The sequence below is a fragment of the Orcinus orca genome, chromosome 1, assembly GCF_937001465.1.
Source record: "Orcinus orca chromosome 1, mOrcOrc1.1, whole genome shotgun sequence".
NCBI lineage: Eukaryota > Metazoa > Chordata > Mammalia > Artiodactyla > Delphinidae > Orcinus > Orcinus orca.
Genome location: NC_064559.1, coordinates 210633135 through 210653471, shown reverse-complemented (window position 1 = coordinate 210653471; position 20337 = coordinate 210633135). Strand labels below are relative to the sequence as shown.

Below are 20337 nucleotides of genomic sequence, written 5' to 3'. Positions count from 1 at the left end.
CCCTACTCTCCTGCTTAACCCCCAGAGCTGCCAGCGCCATGGGGGAGTGCAGCCCCTGTGCCCACCAGCAAAGGCAGGGAGATGTTTCTCCTCCCTCTGGTCAAGAGACCGATCTGCTGTCAGCTGCCCCCGCAGCCAGGCCAGAGAGGGGACAGGAATGTCGGAAGACTCAGGACACAGGGGGCCCTGTCCCAGCCCCATTCCCTCCAGCCGCGCTGTCAGCCGCCCCGGGGCGCAAACTTTAAAGAGGAAGCAAAAGCAGTGCCCTCGGATCAGAGCGGGTCCCGCCCGCCCGCGCAGAGCCCGCCGCGCCCACCTGGCCTCCGGTCAGCTGCGCTCACGGGGTAGCCGGCCTGGCCCAGGTGGCACGGGTAGCAGCCCCTCCACAGGTAGCGGTAGTGCGTGCCCGCGACGCGCGCCAGGCCCCCCAGCAGCCCGAGGCACCAGAGCGCCGCCAACCCGCCGCGGCCCCGGGGCGCCTCCATGGCCAGTCCGCTCCCTCGCGGCGCCGGACGGCACGCGCCCCTGCTCTCTGCTCCCCGCGCCTCTCCGCGGGCGCCTCTAGTGCCGCTGGAGCCGCTGTGGGCCGGCGCGCCCCGCCCCTCGCCTTTCTGTTCCCGGCTTTCCCTCCGCCCCCCGCCCCTCGCAGGTAAAGGCCAAATCCCCGCTGCCGCCAGGCCCCGCCCCGCTCCGCTCCCGCCCAACGGGCCTCGCCGGTCCCCCAGCGCACCGCCCACCCGCCCCGCGCATTCCTACGCGCTCGCTCACGCACCCAGACACACACCCTGACCCATCCACAAGCGCACGCAGCCCCACGTGGACACGCGGACACGTGCACTGGCAGACCCACGTGTGCAACATGCACACAAGACACACAGAAGCCTGCACAGACGTGCACAGGCACATACATGCACACAGGCGCTCGCACGGACCGGTCCCTGCAACAACACGTGAAAGAACCCAAAGCATAGATGGAGGCCACCTGGCGAGGCCCGGGGCCCTGCAGAGGCAGCTTGATGGGGTTGAGCTCGCAAAGTTTGGGGAGAGTGGGGCGCGGAGGCACTGAGGCCACACAACCGTAGTGGAAACCCTGGGGGTGTCAACTCCTGCAGCCCCCAAGCCCAGTGTCCAGCACCCGGTACTGCCATGCCCTCCACTGGACCAGGGCCGGTACCAGAGGGAGCCTGGGCAAGGGGGCCACTGCACCCCTACGGCAGATAGGGCAGGGCCTGAGCCCCAGGTGTCAGGCTGCACCAGAGCCCTGGACCCCTCTTCGCTCAGGGGCACGGCCTGAGGTCCCAGATGTGTCTGAAGCAGCCCTGCCCCAGTTTGGTGGGGTCACAGCGGCTGTGCCTCCAAGCGCCCTGTGCATTCGGGCCCCCAGCTCCTCTTCTCGGCCAGCCCTGTGCTGACCCCCGATGGCTCCCCCATGGCACCCCGCCTAACCCAGCCCTCCATCTCCCCAGACAGTGTTAGCTATCATTCTGCGCAGCCCACCTGTGGGCAGGGTTCACAGTGGCGACCTCGAGCTCACGGGAGAGAGGCACCATCTCTCCTTGTTGGGTCCTGTCTGCAGCCCAGAAGCAGCTCATCCCCCACCCACCAGATGCCCGGCAGTGCAGAAATGGGCCTGCCCGCCTGACCAGGCCTCCTGGGTGAGCTGCTCTCCTGCCCTCCCCCTGGGCAGCACCGCAGCCCGTGGGCCCCAGACTGTCACCCAGGGGAGCCTCCGTAAATCCCCCTGATAGACACACTGCTGGGTGGCCGTTTGCGCTGTGCCTCCCACGCAGGCCAGCACTGTTTATGCTGCAATGTGCATCTCAGTCACTTGCCAAGGATGCTAACAGAAACATGCCTGTGCAGCCACCAGCCAGGCTGCAGGGGGCAGGGGGCGTGGAGACAAGCCCTGTCCCTCAGGGAAGTGCAGAGGGACACCAGAGGGAAACACTGACTCAGAGATCACCAACGGACAACAGGGCCTGGACTCCCACGTCAGCACCCGCCCTGGGGGACAGTCTCCCAGAAGTGGCCCCTTGAGGTGTGGGCTGAGAGTAAAACACCGCTTTCTTGGTATGAATATGAAAAGGTGAACTAGCTCCCTAATCGTTTTTATGGCTCTCGTGTGTAGCTCCACTTTTCTTTCTACGGGACAAGGCAGGTCAACCCCTTGCCCAGCCCCAGCTCTGCTAGTAAGGGGCGGTGCTGTGTGGCCTCGACGGAGCCAGGAACCTCTCTGTGCCTAAGTCTGTAATGCAGGGTGGTCAGCACAGACATGCCTTATATGGGGACTGTGAGACAGTGAGGAGAGTGCTTCACTGGGAGTCACTAAGAGTCGGCAGCCAGGTCTGCATGCCCGACCCCCTGCCAGGCCCTACGCCCAGGCAGACACCCCCAGGCCGAGCAGCGGGACCCAGGGCAATGTCCAGAGCAGAGTGTCGCAGGGCCAGTGCGCTGGAACCCTGCTCTGTGGCGGATGCAGCCAGGCTGGCCTGGGAAGGGTCAGGGGACCCAAGGACTGTCCCTATCCCTCAAGAGCTGCCACCCTGGTACCCCTCGACCCTCCCCAACCCTAGCACCCACATGCCGGCCGGGGATCACTCCTCTGGCCTCTCGTCCCAGCCCGGGGATGCCACCACCCTATTATACCCACCTGGACTCCAACTCACATCCTGGCCTGAGCTGGGGGGGGGAAAGGGGGGCCATGCACTGCCTCAGCCTTCCTGGGGCAGGGATGGGCTGCTTCAGACCCCGTCTCCAGCACACGGCAAGGGGGCACGGGCTGGAGAAGAGCAGAGCGGTCTGGGGGCAGCAGACGTGGGTCCCAGCCCACCGAAGAGCTGGGTGACACAGACACGTCCCAGGCCCCACTGATCTCAGTATCCTCATCTGTACAGTGGGCAGGGGGCCGGAGGAGAGCAGCTCAGGGGCCGCGGGCCTGCAGCTGTGCAATACACATGACATGGGGAGGAAAAACGGGGCCAGGTATGTCCCCTGCCGTGTGTCCACCTCTCCCGCGGGCACGGCCCGCCCACCTCTCCTTTGTGTCCCTCCCAGACACGCCTGTAATTAAACCCTCTTTCTGCCCAGAAGGGAACCCACCAGCCAGGCGTCCTCCTCTGGCATCCCTGGGCCCTGCCCTTGGCACACGGGGGCCCGGACGTTCTCATACAGTCCTTTTCCAGAGGAGAAATGACCTGCCCAAGGTCACGCAGGACAGGGGGCCACCGACGGGGGCCAGGTCTGACCTAAATCCTGTCCGCGTTGCGCACCCTCCTCCAGCCTCCTGGAGACATGACCTCAGCAGGTGCCTCCCTGTTGGGAGGCAGCCGGGGGTTCTGAGAGGCGGGGGGCAGAGGCCGAGCAGTTGGGGGTGCACCTGGGTCATCGGGCCACCACGGGGTTTCTCCTGCTCTTCCACTGCCCCTCGCCACAGGGGACCCTGACTGCCGGCCAGAACCCAGTGCTGGGATCCTCCAGGCCAGGCCACCAAAGGGCTCCCAGCATCAGAGCTGGGCCCTGGGCAAAGCGTTTCTAGCGGGTACTGGCTCCAGATCCCAGCTCTTCCACTCGTCTCTGGGTGGTCTGGCCCACCCAGAGCCCCAGCTTCCACAGCAGCCGAGATGCCCACCCTTCCTCCTGCCTGCGAACGGTGAGCTCCTATGCATCTGTTGAGGGCCAACTCAGAGGTGCCCTTCTCTGCAAAGCTCCCCAGCCCGCTCACTCCCAGAGCCAGCCTCCGCCGCCTCTGCATTCCCCCCGCTGCCAGCCCATCCCTCCTTCACACTTCAGCCTTCACTCACGCACTCCCTTCATTCCGCGAGGACCTGTGTGCCCACTCTGGGCAGGACATGGTCCTGAGAAACAGTGATGTCTCCCCACCCAGCTGAGAGCCACGTTCAGGTCTCCAGAGCCCGAGACAGCTCGTGATACGGATGAGCTTGGGCGGTACCTCCCTTAAGGACCGGGGGTTGGGGGGAGATGGCTTTGGGCCTCCATCCCCACTAGGCTGGGCGTGGGGACTCTGGCACAGCCGTGATGGCAGCAGGCCACCAAGCGCAGAATGCCACCAGCAGCTCAGACAGCGCCTCCTCGGTGCCACCGCGCACATCCAGGCCCGCGGCTGTGGTCTGGAAGCTGTTTGGGAAATGCTTTCCCGATGCGGAGACTCGGGCTGGGTGTCTCTGCCCGGTGGAATGTCTGTGTGTCAGCAGAAGGAGCTGACCCTCCACCCGCCGGGCCGGCTCCAGCTTTCCTCTCCAAGCTTGGTGGCCACCGAGCTCCTTTGCCAGGGCCCTGGCTGGGGCGAGGGCCCCCTGCTGCCCCCCCTACAATGCCACGGCTCCCGAGGCCCACGACCCTGGGGCTTTAGGGGCAGAACTGCCGTGTTCCTGGGGCTGGCGGGAAGCAGGACGAGACCAAGCTTCCTCCCCTCCCCCAACCGTGTGGTATATCTGTCCCTTGGTGCTCACGGACACTTCCTCTGTGAAGCCCTCCATGAGGCCTCTCGAGGCCCCGCCTCACCCTGTCACACGGTTAGGGAACCTGACCGCATGCTGCCAATCTGCTGAGAGGGAGGTGGTGCCCGTGCAGGCTGCCTCGGCCTCTGGATGCAGAGCGGGCGCTGGGGGAGCTTGAGATGCCTGCAGGGGCCGGGGGGCTGCCTCATGTCTCCCCCCAGGTTCCTACGGGTCAAGGCGTGAGACAAGGAGGCCCTCCAGCGGGACAGGAGGAGACCAAGCCTGGGTGCCCTGCCCAGCCCGAGGGGGGAACCCTGGCCCTTCCCGTGTGGCTTGGGGACAGGGCAATCCCGGGTCCCAGCTTCTCAGGAGGAAGTAAGGCTTCTGAAGGCAGGCGGGGGTGCGAGAGAGAGAGGAGTGACTCTCAGAGAAGTCCCCAGAGGTCACCGCCATGACCCCCCCGTGCCCTGGTGTCGAGGGTGACCGTCGCCGGTGGCGTAGCAGTTGCTGGCCACCTGCTGACCACCCGCAGTAGCCTCTGTGCCAGGCGCTTCCGGGGGCTGGGGCCGGACCGGGCCCGCTCACACGTGGACAGGCGGACCCGGAAGGAGGTCGTGCGAGCTGGCGGACGGGCGGGGGGGCCGCAGGCCTGGGCTCGGCCTCCACCTGAAGTCGGGTGTCACGTGACTGCTTCGGGGCTGGGGGGCAGAGGCTGGTTCGAGGACCCTGACGGCCGAGAAAACAGCGTGGGAGCCAGCAGGTGGCTGCTAGGGGCCTGGGGGCCGTGAGCAGGACCCGCCGGCGGTCGGACGGCCCCTACCGGGCCCCAGCTGCAGGGCCAGGAAGGTGCTGGAAGGAGGCCTCTCTTTCAGGCTTCTCTTCAATCTGCCCCTCAGCCCTAAAGCCCTCCTCGCCATCTCCCGCCCCGCCCGGGGCAAACGTCCCTCCTGGCTGCTTCCACCCTGGACGTCCAGAGCCCAGCCCAGACCAGGAGGTCAGTTTTCAGCCTGGGGTCCACCCTGCCCCCACACAGGCCCAGGAGAACTGCCCCCCAACGTCGCAGGGCCGCCGCCGCAGCGCTATTTCAGGAGCAGAGGCCAGGCCTGGTCTCCAGCCGTCCCAGCATCAGCCTCAGAGCGAACCCATTACCCGCCTTGGCCCTACCTGAGCCGAGGGAAGGAAAATGAAAACCACGGTTGCTTCCAAGAGCCCAGCTGCCATTCCTGCCTGCAGCTGCCCCGGGCCGGGGCCAGGCCCCCTCCTCTCACACACACGGGCCCCCCGAGAGCCCAGGATGGAGCAGCCGTCATCACACACGCTCTCCTCCAGAGACCAGACGGCTGGGGGGCGTCCAGACCCCGCCCTGCGCCAGGGAACCCAAGGCCTGGGCCGCCCCCGGGAGGACACGGAACCGCACCGGAGGCCCCCTGCACACGTGTGCATGTGTGTGATGAGCCCCCCTCTGCGGCCTCCACTCACTCCCCTGGGCTGTGTGAAGGCCAGGGTGAGGCCGGGTCCAGCCCCGGGGGGTGCCTGAGCCCTGGAATGCTGACACACCCCCGCCATGGGCACGGCCCCCGAGGCCTGGCTCTCCCTGGGGACATCTGAGCTTCCTGGGAGCAGTGAGCACAGAAGGGGCACACGGACAGCCCGGAGCTCGTGCTGTACTCAGTGGAGGGGAGATGGTGAAGGCAGAGTGACAGGGAGGCTTCCTGGAGGAGGTGAGCCTGAGCCGGCCTTCGGACAGGTGGGGGTGGGGCGTGGTGTGAAGACGGACTTGGAGGATTTGGGGGGCAGGTGCAGGGTTGCTAGTGCAGAGGCAGGAGAGGCCCAAGAGGGGTAAGTGCCAGGCGAGGAGTTTGGCCAAAGCCGTGTGCCTGGGCCCGGCCCACAGCAGATGCCCAGCCGGCCTGAACAAAGCAGCACGTGGACGGCCCACTTCCAGCCACCCCCCAGCCTGCTGGGCTCCCTCGGCCACTCCTGCTGCTGCCCTCTTCTCACCCAGAGGCCAGACCTGTTCACAGAGCACTGGGGTCATGGAGGCGGCAGCCAGGTCCGGCTGGGTACCCGGGGCCAGACAGCACTCACGCCGCCTCCCAAGGTGCCCAGGCTGCAGCTGGCAGGGTTCCTGTGGCCTCTCCTGCCTCTGAGGCCCTGACGGCGCCCGTAAGTCCTCAAGGCCACCTGCCACACAGACGGAGCTCCGACGTGGCCACCATGCACGTAAAGTGAAGGAACAGTTTCTAAGCCATGGGACCCCCAGTCCCCGCCCTGAGCTCCCCCGCCTCCCCCAAGGCCTTTACACGGGTCTCATCATACAGGCATCTCACGGGATCTTTTCAACTGTTTCCTCTCCAGGCAGAAGGAACTCCCCCCTCTGCATTCTGGTGCGGCTCCCACCCCACCCAAGAGCTGCTCCGGCCAGACCCCAGGGAACAGGGCACGATGGGATTCGACCGTGGGATCTGGGGGGTTGGCTGAGGGCTCCATGGGGTCAGGAGCCCAGCCGCCCATCAGGGTCGGGAGCAGCGAGGGGATGAGAGGATGGGGGTGGGAGGCTGGAGAAGATACTGGGCACGGTGGGGAAGCTGCAGCCTCATTACCGTTGGGAGGAACAGAGATAAGAGGCCGCAAGAGACACAGGCAGCAGGAGAATCCCATTAGGATGGAAGAGGCCTGCGGGGACCAGTGGTGATAGACGAGGACTCTCCCACCTGCCAGGCGGAGAGGCAGGGCAGACAGCGAGGGGCCCGACCCACCCCACCAGCCTGCCAGCCCCTCTCCAGCCCGGCCAACGAGGGGCCGCTTCTACTCTCGGGAGCCACACAGACAGCGGAAGCATCTGCCTTCCTGAGGCCACGGGCCCCGGCGAGCTCCGAGTCACCCCTTATGGCCCCCGCCGCTCAGCTGCAGCCCCTGGACCACTGGGAAGCAAAGCTGGGACCCCTGCGATTCAGGAGGAAAGTGGCTTCCTGGAGCCTCCGTTTCCCTGGCCCAGGAGCCCTGGCCTCCAGGATGGGGGCAAGATCCAGCCTGACTCCTCTGCTGGGTCCCCTCCGTCTTCTCTGCCTAGGGCTCGTCCTCCCCACGGCTGCTGCCCCAACCACAGGGTTCCTGGGGTGTCGAGATTCACCATTAGGACGTGTCTGCTTCCTCTCACTGAGCCCCGAGTCTGAGGACTGTGGCCTCCGAGGGTCACACCTGGGCTAGGTCAAGGCTCAGGAATGAGAAGCCGGCCTTGCCGCCCCCGAGTCCAGTCCTGCAGGCCCCACGGGCGTCCAGATGGTAGCCACTCAGATGCCTGCAGGCTGCACATCCTGGGGTCTCCTCCCGGGAAACCGTCCAGGGCCAGGGCCAGGCAGGCCCTGGAGGGCAGGCCTCCCGTCTCTCCGTCACTGGCTGGCTCTCACCGCTGACTTTGGGGGCTATTGTCTTTCCTGCCTTGGCCGTCCCCAGAAATGAACTACCAGAATCTGCTCCCTAGCGGGATGAACTGGCCAGTCGGGAAATAAAAGCTTTGAACTCAGCACGTCTGACAGAGGAGGCCTGTGGCACAGACACCTCGTCGGAAATGGTACCATCCTGCCTGGAGGGATCGCAGCCCGGGGCCAGGCCTCCTCACTCGTGTCCGGAGCACAGCCAGCCAGAGGAACCGGCCCGGGGAAGGCCCCGATTCCAGCCCTCACAGGAATGAGGCCAGGGCTGTGAAGGCCCAAGTTCACTCACGCTGGGATCCACGGTCCACAGGTGCACGACAGGCCCACCGGGCCACGTCTCCGGCCTCAGTCTCTGCATCCGCAAGGGCAGGTCGCTCAGTAGATAGTTGCTGGTGCTCCTCTGTGCCGGCACTGCTACAGTGCTGGCCATGCGGACTGAGCTAGTAGCCCGCCCCAGCCCCCACATGCTGGCAGGTGACCCCTAGATGGGGCCTGAGCGCTGGCCTCGGCGGGGCCTGGGGCCGGGAGGCCCACAACCTCACTCTGGGTTTCATCCCTCCCCCCTGCCACCCCCTAGCTGTGTGACCCTGAACGCACTCCTGCACCTCTCTGGGCCTCCGGCTCCTCGTTATAAAATGGGGGCTATGGGGCAGTGTGAGCGCTGAGCGGCCCAGCACACGCATGGCGGCTGCAGCCGGAGCCTGGCGTGGAGTGTGGGCTGGAGCAGGCCGGGCGGCCTTCTTTACCTCCGCACGAGAGTCCTGCCACCCTTCCCACTCTCCTGACTTGGGGAAGCTGGGTTACCCGGGAAGTGCAAGAGTCCTCCTAGCACTAAAGGCTCCCGAAACTCCCCATTTAGGGGGTCTTGCCATCGGGGGTGGGGACCAAGTGTTGCCACAGCAGGAGGATCAGAGAAAGCCCACCACGAAGGGCCGGGGGAAGTGCCGACAGGACCCACCCGTCCAGGGCGCCAGGATGAGGGTCCCTAGCAGCTCCCCTTGCCCTCCTCCCCCACGGCCACAGGACAACACAGCTGGCCCGGGTCAGCCCACGGCCCTCCCAGCCCAGGGCTGGAGCCCCAGGGGCTTCCTGATCAGGGCCCGTCACTTCCCAGGCTCCTGCCTCTCCCTCGGGGACGGTGAGAACCTGGCAGCAGCCGGGCCGGGTGGGTGAGAGAGAGAGAGAACCCTCGTCGGGTGGGGACGCCGCTCGGCTGCTTTCCCACCCGGACCCCGACGAGACAAGTTCCACGGCAACGGCCGAGTCAGGCGGGGTGGGGGGCACCACCCCACCATCCCGCACCACCATCCTGGGGGTGGTGCGCGGCCATCCTGAGCACAGGGGCCTTAGAGCGGCCCCTTTCACCCTTGAGAAGGGTCAATCCCATGGCGGGGGCCGCGCAGACGTCAATGCCGGACCCCCAGGGGCTATGGGGCAGGGACGCCCCCACTGTCCCAAAGCCTCGATCCCCCATGGGCTGCTCACAGACCCCCGTTAACGACCCCAGCTCTGTCCTGGATGCCCCACAGCCAGGGAGGAGCTGGGTGTCGGGGGGAACAAGCCGGGCCCCCAGGCGGGAGTCAGCCGTTTTCATGCTGGGCTGAGGACTCCCACCCGACAAAGGCTGCTCCCTGCCCAGCAACCCCCCACCCCGCTTTCCAGGCCCCTCCTTTTCTCCTGGAGCAGGGGTGGGGTGGGGGGTGGGGGGGGGCGGGCAACAAGGGTGGGAAGAGTGGAACCGCCTCAGGCATAATTCCACCCCCTGCACAGGCCTGGACCCAGGAGGCCCCACTCGAAGCCAAGCCTCGAGTCTCCCCTACAGAGACGCCCTGATTTTCTCCAACCAGCGGGATTAATTTCCCCCTCAGAACGGGACCAAAAACGTCCTCCCCATTCCAATGTCACTGTGGTCATCAGGCCACACCATCCGGCCTGACGGAAGGACTGGACCCACCTCACAGATGGACTGAGTATCCACCTAGCCAGCAGTGGGGGGAGGGAGCAAGGAGAGGGAACTGGGGGGGCCTTGGGGCGGGCGGAGACCTGCCACGGTGCCCCCCAGGCCTGAAGGGGGTCCTGGTCCCCCCAGATCTCCAGGCTCATCCCTGCAGACCTTGGTCAAGAGAAGGCAGGGAGGTTGGGGACGAGGGCACGTGGCCCGAGGCCAGGTGGGGAGGGGTTCAGCTCAGGTTGGGCCCCCTCTTCTCTCCATCCCTGGCGCCCCCCTGAAGCCAGCCTGGGGAGTGGGAAGACTGCCACGGGCGCTGGGCCATGGGCCTCAAGGCATTTCCCCTGCTCCCCTCGGGTGCCCTAAGGGGCAAGGGCATTATAAGTACCACTTTCCAGAGGAAGAGGCTGAGGTTCAGAGCGGCCCAAGGCGCTGAGCTGAGGCTCGTCCTGGGCCCCGCTGACGCCAGAGTCAGACCCTGTCGTGACCTCCCCAGAGCAGCTGACGTGGAAAGCTGGGTGGCCCTGGATGAGAGCTCTACGGTGGAGCCCACGTTTCTCCCCAGGGCCTGCCACCTCCATAAACCACAGGTCTGAGCCCACCTGCCCTCGGGTCTGGGGGGGAGGGCCGGCACCTGTCAGAGGCCACGCCCTAGCGGGGTGGCTGGGAGAGCAGCAGTAGGCATGCGGCCTCACCTGGGTGATGTGTCCGCCCCGAGGCACCCGCCCCCCAGGCAGAGGGGAGCACGGCTCCTGCCCAGCACGGCCCCCCAGAACATGACAGACACACAGCCTGGCGACTCTCCCCGGGTCGGGGGCCAAGGCGCCCTCCGGCCAGGCCCCCGTGCCAGCGCTCAGAGTCTTATCGCGGCGAGTAATCACTGGAGCGGTCTCTGGGCTCACCCCACCGGCGACTCGGCGCGTGGCCCCGCGTGAGAGCGGCAGAGCCATCCTGTCCTCTGCCGTAACATCCTGACTTCCTGTCGGCTCTGCTTGCACTAGGCCAGCCGGCCACCGCCAGAGCCCCACTCACTCGCCGGAGCTGCGATTCCAGGGGCGGCAGGGCTGGCAGGGGGACATAGGAAACAGCAGGCAGGCGCTTGGCTCTCAGCAGAGCCCTCCCGGCCACGCGGTGACTCGGAGCCCCAGCCATCCCAAACACGCAGAGCCAGAGTCAGCAAGCTCCCGGGGGGCCGGGGCCGGGGAGGGGCCGGGAGGGAGGAAAGGGCAGGCGCGGCGGGGCGCAGGGTCTGAGGGCCATCCCTCCTGCCTGCCCCCTCCCTGGTCGTATCGCTGGTACCCCTGCCTTCGGCCAACAGCCAGCTGGCAACCACCTTGCCTGTCCTTGGGACCCTCTGGATTAAGGGATTCCAAAGCGTCCCAAGGAACGCCGTCAGGGCCAGGCCTGCTGACCCTCCACTGTAGCCAAGTTGTGGACATGTGTTCCAGGACCGCATCTGGCCACTGGGCCCCAGGGCAGGACCCAGAGCCCAGAGCACAAGTCAGAAGACGCCCAGACCCGGGGCAGCCCCAGCATGCCCCCCACCCCCAGCCAGGGCCTGGCCTGAGCCCTGGACCTGGGAGACCCGGGGCCTCCCAGGCACCAACGAGGGGCTGGGCTGCCCAGCCGCAGGTTCTGGGGGCCGAGGACCAGAAGGGGCAGGGAACAGGAAACCCGAAACCCAGCCCCGATCTGTAGCCCACTGGGCTAGGGACGCCTCACGGCAGGGACGCCGGATGCAGAAGGAGAGGCTCAGAGAGGCTGCGAGGGCAGCAGCGTGCCAGTGGCAAACGTGAGTGGGGAACGGGACCCTCCACGGGCACCTCCCGTGGGTCGAAGGCCGGGAGACCTCCATGCAGGAGCACGTGTCTTGTGTGCAGACATCCCTGGGGCTCGCAGAGGCGGGGAGGCTGGGGGCAGGTGAGGGGGCCTGGGGCCCATGGGGGGCCTGCCCTGGGCCTGGCAAGTTCAAGGCCACCGATTCCTTCCCGACACCAGTGCAGCCACCCCCACTTTAGGGGGTGCTGACAGGAGAGCGGACACAGGTCTGGGGAGGGCTACTCCTCCCCCCAGCTGCACCTGCACTCGGTGTGCCCTGGGGCGGGGCTGCGGGCCTTGGTGAGTTCTGTCATCCACTTCCCAGGGGCCCATTTCATGGAAGGGGAAACCGAGGCCAACAGCAGGACGAGGGTGGGTGACGTCGTCGTCTGGCTCCTGCTCGGCCCCCTCCCCAGAGGCACAGGGTCCCCAGGTCCCGGGCTGCGAGCCACAGGTCACTGCCGCCTCTCCGCTGCGCTCGCCCCCTCCCCCAGCCTCGCCGCTGACGAAAACACGCCGGAAGCGAGCCCCCCCACCTCTGTTCGCAGACCGTCTCGGCCAGGGCAGGCTCCCCCGGCGCCCAGACCCCCAGTCCAGTGGTTGTGCCCCCGCCGCTGCCCCCAGCCTGAGGAATGGCTCACAGCTGGCCTCTGGCAAAGCTGGAGACAGTGTTCTGAGATGACTGCAGCTGTCTGATGCTACTCTGGGGAGAGAGCGCAGATGCCCACCGGCTCACAGCCCCTGTGCTCTCAGGAGGGCCAAGCTGCCCACCCAGTCCTGGGGTCGGGGGCCAGGGAGGGGCGGCGCAGGTGCAGGAGGGTGCGGGAGATGGGAGGAGCCCCGCACGCCCTCCCCTGCCTCCTCCCGGCCTCAGCGCTAACCTGTTACCCTCTCTCCTCTCCAGGAATTCTCCTCTGTCTGTTCTTGATTTTGCTGACAGCCTGCCAGCGGCGGTACACGCCCAGAGCTGAGGACCTCAGCCAGCCCTCGGCAGGGCAGGGCGTCCCCGGTGTCCCCGTGCAGCCCAGCCACACGGCCCGCCCTCCGTCCCTCACGGGGGTCCTGCAGCTGCACGCAAGTCAGCTGGCCGCCCCCTCACCGCCCGCCGCCAGCTGCATCTTCCCCGAGCAGAGCAACCTCCCTCTCCCTGCACGGCCCCCAGGTGCTCTCCACCCACATCAGGCTCTCTGACTCCCCCAAGGCTAGTTTCAGGAGCAACGTGTGGACTCCCCAAAGGTGTGGGGAGAGGTCGGGCGGGAGGACCCCAAGGAGCTGGGCATCACCACCCAGCACCCCGAGTGGCCCTCCTCGAGCAGCCCGGGGTGGGGGGCAGGCGGCCCCAGGGGTCGGCCAGGCCAGGGGCGCTGAGACCAAGGCCAGGCAGTGGCAGCGGGCTGGCCGGGGGCCGGGCCAGAGACCTACCTTGGCAGGTCTTGCCATCTCCCTGCAGCTGGTGGCCGGGGGGGCAGCGGCAGTAGAAGCCACCCAGGGCGTTGCGACACTGGCCCTCACAGCCCCCATTGCCAGTGGCACACTCGTTCATGTCTGCGAGGGGGGAGACACGAGTGAGCCCAGCGCGGGGCCAGGCGAAGCTCAGGACTCCCACGACACAGGATGACACGGCCCGGCAGAGACGGGCCGACCTCACCCCCCAGACAGGCCCCACGAGAGCGGGAACCTGTCCATCGGCCTGTCCACAGCAGGGGGCCTGTGCTGCCAACCAGGTCCTCCCCGCACCCGGGACCAGCAGCCTGGCCTAAGGCACTCCAGTGCGGTTTGGCAGGAATGCCACACAGGGACAGCTCGGCACAGGAGTGGGCCCTGCTCCCCAAGGAGCCGAGTTCCCCCCGAGAATGGCCTCTGCGTGTGTTCCCATCCAGCTGCCGGTTTGCTGGGGAAACCAGGCCTCCCCCAGCACTGAGGCCAGAGGAGTCTCCACTGTCACCCTCACAGCTGTCCCCAGACCTGGTACAGCCCCAGCCCTCACCGCCGGGCCCAGACCTCCCCCCACTCTCTGGTCTGTTGGGATCGCGTGGCACGTGAGCCGGGCCTGGACAGGGCGCTGGGCTCTGGTGTGCGGGGCGGAGCAGGCAGGAGACCCCAACCACGAGGCCACCTTGCTGAACACACAGCTCCCCCGGCCCCTGCTCAGCCTTTGTGGGTGCAGGATCATGGTGCTTCCCCTGGGACGGGGCATGTGGCCAGCTGGAGTGCCAGACACCCGCCTGGGGCTGGTGGCATCATGGCCTCACACACCCAAGCCCACCAGCCGGGGCCTGGAGGACCCAGGTGCCTCGTTTCCCAGAACACCTCATGGGTGTGGGGTGACAAGGGGACCAGGCACCTCTGCCCGCCCCCAGGCCCACACTGTGCTACCTGCACGAGGTCTGAGGGGCTCTGCCCTGTCCTCCCAGCCTTTCAAGGCCAAAGGCAGCGGCTCTCCTGGTCTCATGGGGAATATGACCTGGAGCCGAGCGGAGACCCCAGTAAGCCACAGGCCTTGGGTGGCCAGGTGCCAGCGCAGCTCAGCGGGTGCAGCTGCTGGAAGCGCCACCCTCGCCTGGAGGCTCGCGGCCCAGACACACAGGGGCTGCAGCCCCACCCAAGGCCAAGCCCCCGCCCCCGGCTGCGGCGCTCATCTCTGCTGACACCTCCTCGGGAGGGTCCCCGGGAGACCGCGAGCCTGGCTTAGGCTGCAGGGGAGGCCACGGTCCCACGGGAAAGGCAGTGCTGGAATGCCGCCGTCAGCCCGGGCCTGCAACGTTAACATCGGGAATTGTCTGGGAATTCCTAGAGAGTTAACACGGGGCGAGACCGGGTTCACCCCAGCCCAGGGGTCAGAGCCGGGGTGCCCAGGGTTTCTCCACCAGCCCCACCAGAAGGGAGCAGCCAGGTGCAAGCCCCCCGAAGCCCCAGGGCCGGTCCTGATCTTTGGGCTGTGCCCCAGGCAGCAGGGAGGGCAGGCGGCCAGGCAGCGGGGCCGCAGGCCGAGGGCGCCCTCCCACAGCTGCTGACACGGCAGGGTCCCCAGGGCCCCCGCACCACCGCCAGGGCAGGGTCAGCCTCACAGCTGCCTCACAGCGCCGCGCCCTGCCCTGACCCCACGGATGCCGGTGACGGGGCCACTGTGGCCTGGAGCCTCAGGGACTCCTACGCCTGCAGGAAGGCCCTGCTGGCTGACAGGGCACCGTGGGCTGCAGCGCCTGGAGCTCACAATGGCACCTGATGTGTCCCTCCACCCGCAGTCTGGACGGCATCCTGGGGGCGCCATGTCTACCTGGCCCGCACGGCCCCTGCCCCCCAGTATCTGCATGCTGGGTACCGAGCCTCAGCACCCTGGCAGCCCTCCCACCCCCCGGCTGAGCTGAGCCCCTTGCGTCTCTGCACTGGATCTGCTCACAGCTGGACCGCGCCAGCCTCGGCATGGAAACTGGGCCCCATCAGCCTCAGGGTCCCGGGGCCCAGCCCAGGCCAGGCAGGCAGGGGGCCACTGCACAAACATCACACCCGGGGCCTCCCGGAGAGAAGCAGAGCGGGCAGGGGGCTGGCCCTCCCCGTGACCCCTCCCCAGGCAGTGGCAGCCCAGACTGAGAAGGAGGTGACCCTGCCCAGGGCCAGGGAGGAGCCGGGCAGATTCAGCAGGCTCCCCTCTGCTGACCACCTGCTGGGCACACAGCTACGGGTGAGGGGTGAGGGGTACAGTCGTAAAGAACCCGCCATCCTGGGCAGGAGGAGAGCTCGGGGGAGGGCCCAGACTCTGCACATCAGGTTCAGGTCACCTGCTGGGGCAGGGCGGGGTGGGGGGGGATTGATCACCTGTTTAACTCCCCACCCCCAGCAGCTAGAGGCTGTGCTTTTCACGCATAGCACCTATGGACCGGCACCACTGTACCCGCAGCCCCTCCAGAACCCAAGCCTCGTGCGCACGGGGCCTTGACCTCGTCGCCTCCTTGCTGTAACTCCAGCACCGAAGACAAGCCCGCACGGGGCTGTGGAATGCATCTGTAAGAGTAGGTGCCCGCGGGTGCCTCGTGGGTGCCTGGGGAAGGGGTGGAAGGGACTCCCCAAATCCTTTCTGAATCGGTATGGCTGATTCAAAAACCAAAGTAAACAGCAGATCTTTCAGGCTGGGGGCAGCTCAGGGTTGGGGGGCAGCTGTGCGCCCTGTGGGTACCCCAGAACAGTCGGCAGCCCTGCCAAGGGCGGGGCCAGCAATGACCCCTCCCCGGCCAGCCTCAGGGTGGGGGACAGGGGACTGCCGCAGACCAGCAGCCAGGCCTGGGCTGGAACCCCCGGGGAGGCCAGTGGCAGAGGGGCCTGGAGCTCCCTGCACAGGCCTGGGAAGGAGAGACAGAGAGACAACCCCCTTTCCTTCCTGCCCCAAGACCGGGTGTTTGGGGCTCCAGAGCTGGGTGGGGAGATCAGGGCTACCTGGGGGCTTCTGGGAGCAGATCCTGGGAAGCCCTGGCCCAGGGTGGCGTGCAGCACAAACCTACTTCTAGAATGATCCATCAGTTCACCAGGGACCCCAGCGTGGGACACCCTGAGCCAAATTCCAACGGCTACTCCCGGCAGCCCCACCCTCCCCACAGGGGACCCAGCTGGCTGGCCCTCCATGACCCCGTCCAGCTCTGGCCCATCATCACATGTGAATCAGAATTTGACGGGGGCAGTGACACAGCCCAGGAAACCACTCGGGGTCTGACTGCCTTTCTTGCTCGTGAAGCCAGTCTGGGGCAGGGGGGGGCAGAGGGTGACCGGGAGCCCAGTGGCCTGGTCGCCTGATGGGCCCAACGCTCCAGCTTGTCTCAGGGGTGGCCTGAGCCCAGGCAAGGTCAGGAGGTCAACGGCCAGGTCCTGGCCTGCCCTGAGACAAGTCCTTGCCTGGAGCTGCCGCTGGGGCCTGTCTGGCCGGTGGCGGAGAGCGCTCTGCTCCAGCAAGCACTCAGGAGGCAGGCGCCCCGAAACCCTGGCCTCTTGGGCAACCAGCGCAGGACCACCCCAACCCGAGGGAAGGCGGCGTTTCTGGGGGTTCCAGGGTGCATTCCTCCCATTTCTGCAGCGAGGTTGCAGGGCGGAGTGGCCTCTGGCCCTCAGGCCAGGCCTCTGGTGAGCGTGGAGTGTGGACGCTGACCCCCAGAGCTGGCCCTCCATCCTTCTCACCCACCCCCTCCCCACACAGAGCGAAAGGCCGGGCTGAAGCGCCCTGAGGGGGAGGCGGCTGCCCCAGCCCACTCCCTGGGGAGGACTTCTGCCAGAAGACCATAACATCTCCCTCGACGAGGCCAAGCGTCCCTGCAGGACCCGGCAAGCCCACTGCAGGCATCTGCCTGAAAGAACCTAAACAGGGACTTGGACGCACGTCTGTGCAGGCGCGGCCACAGCAGCGCAGGTGGACACAGCTCGTGTCCCTCGACAGACGAGGGGATAAGCCCACGAGGTCCAGCCCTGCCGCCGGGCAGCATTCGGCCACAGAAGGGAGCACAGCGCAGCAGCGAGGTGAACCTCAGGAACACGCTGCTCGGTGAGAAGCCAGACACAGAAGCCTCATGCTGTGTGATTCTGTTTAGAGGATACGTCGGAACAGGCAAATCCACAGAGACAGTGGATGAGTGGAAGCCAGGGGCTGGGGGTGGCGAGGGACGGGTGGGGAGCGGCTGACTGATGGGTCCGGGGCCCCCTTCGGGATGAAGTTCGTGGAGAAGGTGGTTATACCACACTGTGGACGTGCTTGATGTCACTGAACTGCACGCTTCAAAGGGGTTGATTTTATGTCGCATGAATTCCACCTCAATTTTTCGAAAGCGCTCCTCAGACCGGCCCCCACACGGCCGATCTCCAGGGATTCAGTGCAGCAGGAAGGGGGTGCCTGGGCCTCGGCTCCTGGACAGCTCTGGCCCCGGCACAGGGCCCTGCCTCGGGCTACAAAGGCCCTAAGTAGCCAGCGGCCACCCAGCCTGGGCGAGGGCTCCGGAGGCCTTGACCTTCCAGCTGACGCGGCCACCAGGGGCTGCAGAGCGCGGAGCATGCTTTCCTGACCCCGGCGGAACATGAGGGGCCCCCTGAGAGAGGTGGTCTCCACACCCCCCTGCCCGTCCACCAGCAGCCTGGGTGTGACAGTGAGGCTCTGAGGGTGACTGCGAGCTACACACGAGGCTGGAATCAGAGCCCAGCCCGGCCCGGTCTGGACGGCCAGTCGTGGGCCTCCGAGTCCCCCAGGTGTGAAGCGGGTGAGAAAAGGCACAAGGTTCCAGGGGAGGGCACAGGGCAGGCCGAGGGACCCCCGCGCCGCCTGTGAGGATGAGGAAGTCTCACCCTGAGAACGGAAGCTGAGACCACCCAAAGGGAGGCCGTCCAGCGCACCAGGCCGGGAGGTGGCCAGGCCTTGGCTTCGCAGACAGTCAGCCCTTATCCCCGTCCGCCCACCTAGGCCTCAGGCTAACCTGTCGGGAGCCAGGATTTACAAGGCCCTGCCTGCCGAGGAGGCCGAGAACCCTCCCTTCCTGCAGCCAGGTGTCACCCAGACAGGTCAGGGCTGCTCCCAAAATCTCAGCCAGGGGTGCTGACGAAAACCAGCTGGACCGGAGTCAGCCGTGCGGGGCTCCAGAGACAGAGGAGCTCGATGTATGGGGGGGAGCGGGGGGTGCAGCTCCCCAAAGGCCCTGAGCTTCAGGGGGCCTGGAGAGGCAACTCCCTGGGGAAGCCCACTGAAGGGCAGGAGGTGCAACGTCTGGGGAGGGGGGTGTCCCGAGCACCCCTGCGGCCAGCACAGATGGACTGGCATGGGGAACCCCCTCCCCGGCCTGCCGAGTCTATCTCCCCAGGAATGTTCCCCCCAGTGCCCCCAGTGCCCCCGGGGGGAGGCCGGACAAGTGGGGCTCCCTGAGTGAGCTTGCTCTGCAGGCCGACACGCCAGCTCGGCACCCCGGCCAGTGCAGGTCTGGGCCTGCCTCGGAGCACGCGCACCCCGCCCCACCCCAGAGACCCCCTTCCCGGGCACCGACTGCATGTCGTGGGCAGGGGTGCGGCCTCCGAGACAAGTGAGGCAAGGACCCTGCAGGGGCTCTGAGCCAGCCTCGGGGGACAGATGCCATGGGGGCCACAAAGCAGCGACAAAACACGGGACTGGGCTGGGCCCCTCGCCATCAGCCTGTGGGAGAGAAGGTGGCTCCCAGCGAGGACCAGGCTGGGAAGGCAGGGGCATCGGGAAGACGAGGCAGGCAGAGGAGGAGGGGTCCGCAGCAGGCCGGGCTGGGGGCAGAGCTGCAGGAGGGGCCTCAGCTCTGACCCAGCGGAGCTGGAAATTCACCTGGAGTCAGGCAAGCGGCCCCAGGGTGTCCGGGCCACAGTCAGAGGTGCTGGTATAGTGTCCTGGGCTGCAGTGACAAAGGATCACAGATCTGGTGGCTTAAACAACAGAAATATATCCTCCTTTGTTCTGGGGATCACGAGAACAGAATCAACGTCACTGGGCTGAAACCAAGCGTCAGCATGGCCAAGCTCCGTCCTGAGGCCCGAGGGGTGAGCCTCCCCTTGCCTCGTCCACGAGCGGGGGCTCCTGGCCTCGTGGCCGCATGGCTCCCACCCTCACATCCAGGCCTGGACAGCAGTGCCCTCCGCCCTGCGCTCCCCTCAGCCAGAAGCTGGGTGGGGCAGCGCCCAAAGCAGGGCTGGGGTCCCGAGGGCACGGCCTAGGGCCTGGGCTGGCTCGGCCTCTTGGCCGCTGGGTGAACACGGCCCATCGCAAAACCCCATCCCGAAAATGGGCAGAGGAATGAATGCAGAGGACGGCTAGGGGATCTGAGGGACCCCTCGGAGAGGATGGATCCCTCGTCGGTACTTAATTCCATTCGAGTCAGAAATGAAAGCCCAAAGCAGCATAGACCCCAGGCCCGGCCTAGGACCCAGGCCCACACAGCCAAAGCCAGACCCCAGCTCACTCTCGCGGCCGCCTGGGCCCATTACAAAAACGCAGAGGCCCCAGAGGGCAGCACAGAACCCCCTCCTCGCGCCTCCCTGCCTCACCGTGAGGCCAGGCCAGGACCCGCCTCAGCTCCTCCCAGAAGCTCCCGGACCACATTCCCTCCCGGCTCCCTGGCTCCCAGGGAAGAGTCTGCCAGGCCGGGCGGGGACCAGAGCCGATAGCCAAGGGCAGACCCACCCCTGCCCCCGGCTGAGGAACAGTTACCATGGAGGACCTGCCCAGCATCCTTCTGACATCCATCAAGGTGCAAATGTCTGAAACAAGCCCCCAGCTCAAAAAGCTGTCCCACCACAGTGCACCCTCCCGCGCAGGACGACAGGATCCCAGCGGCGTGGGAACCGGCCGGAGCAGGGCTGTGGCCAGCGGAGACGGCTCGGCTCAGCCTGTCACAGAGGGAGCAGCCTCCCTGGTCTGGGCACTGATTTAGGCCACGTTGGTGGGCCACCCTGTGGGTCAGTGTTCAGCCCCCCACCCGCCAGGAGTTCCCAGGACAGGGAATGGGGCCTGTCAGCCCCCATGTAACCTGGAGCCCTGTGTGAAGAGCCCGTTTCCAGATTGATCTCCACCACCCTGGTCCAGAGAGCCCCCAAGGTGCAACCTGGGGCAGAAAACGTCACACATGCTTTACGATGTTGCCGGGGAAACCGGAAGGTCCAAAGCTGTTTGACGGAGGGAATTAAGTTCGCAGTTGCC

At 66.7% G+C, this 20337-nt stretch overlaps 1 protein-coding gene across 3 annotated transcripts in view; it reads right to left on the bottom strand.

Moving 5' to 3' along the window:
* MEGF6 (multiple EGF like domains 6) overlaps positions 1-20337 on the bottom strand; it is a 99010-nt gene that overhangs the window by 38638 nt on the left and 40035 nt on the right. The window contains exon 5 of one of the 3 annotated variants that reach the window (XM_049706087.1): positions 13083-13205. The exons of 1 other annotated variant lie outside the window; for it this stretch is intronic. In XM_049706087.1, the coding sequence (XP_049562044.1) occupies positions 13083-13205 (123 nt within the window). Of the gene's footprint in view, positions 1-316; positions 615-13082; positions 13206-20337 lie in introns of those variants that run through there. One more of the 3 variants, XM_049706089.1, reaches the window with a different exon arrangement.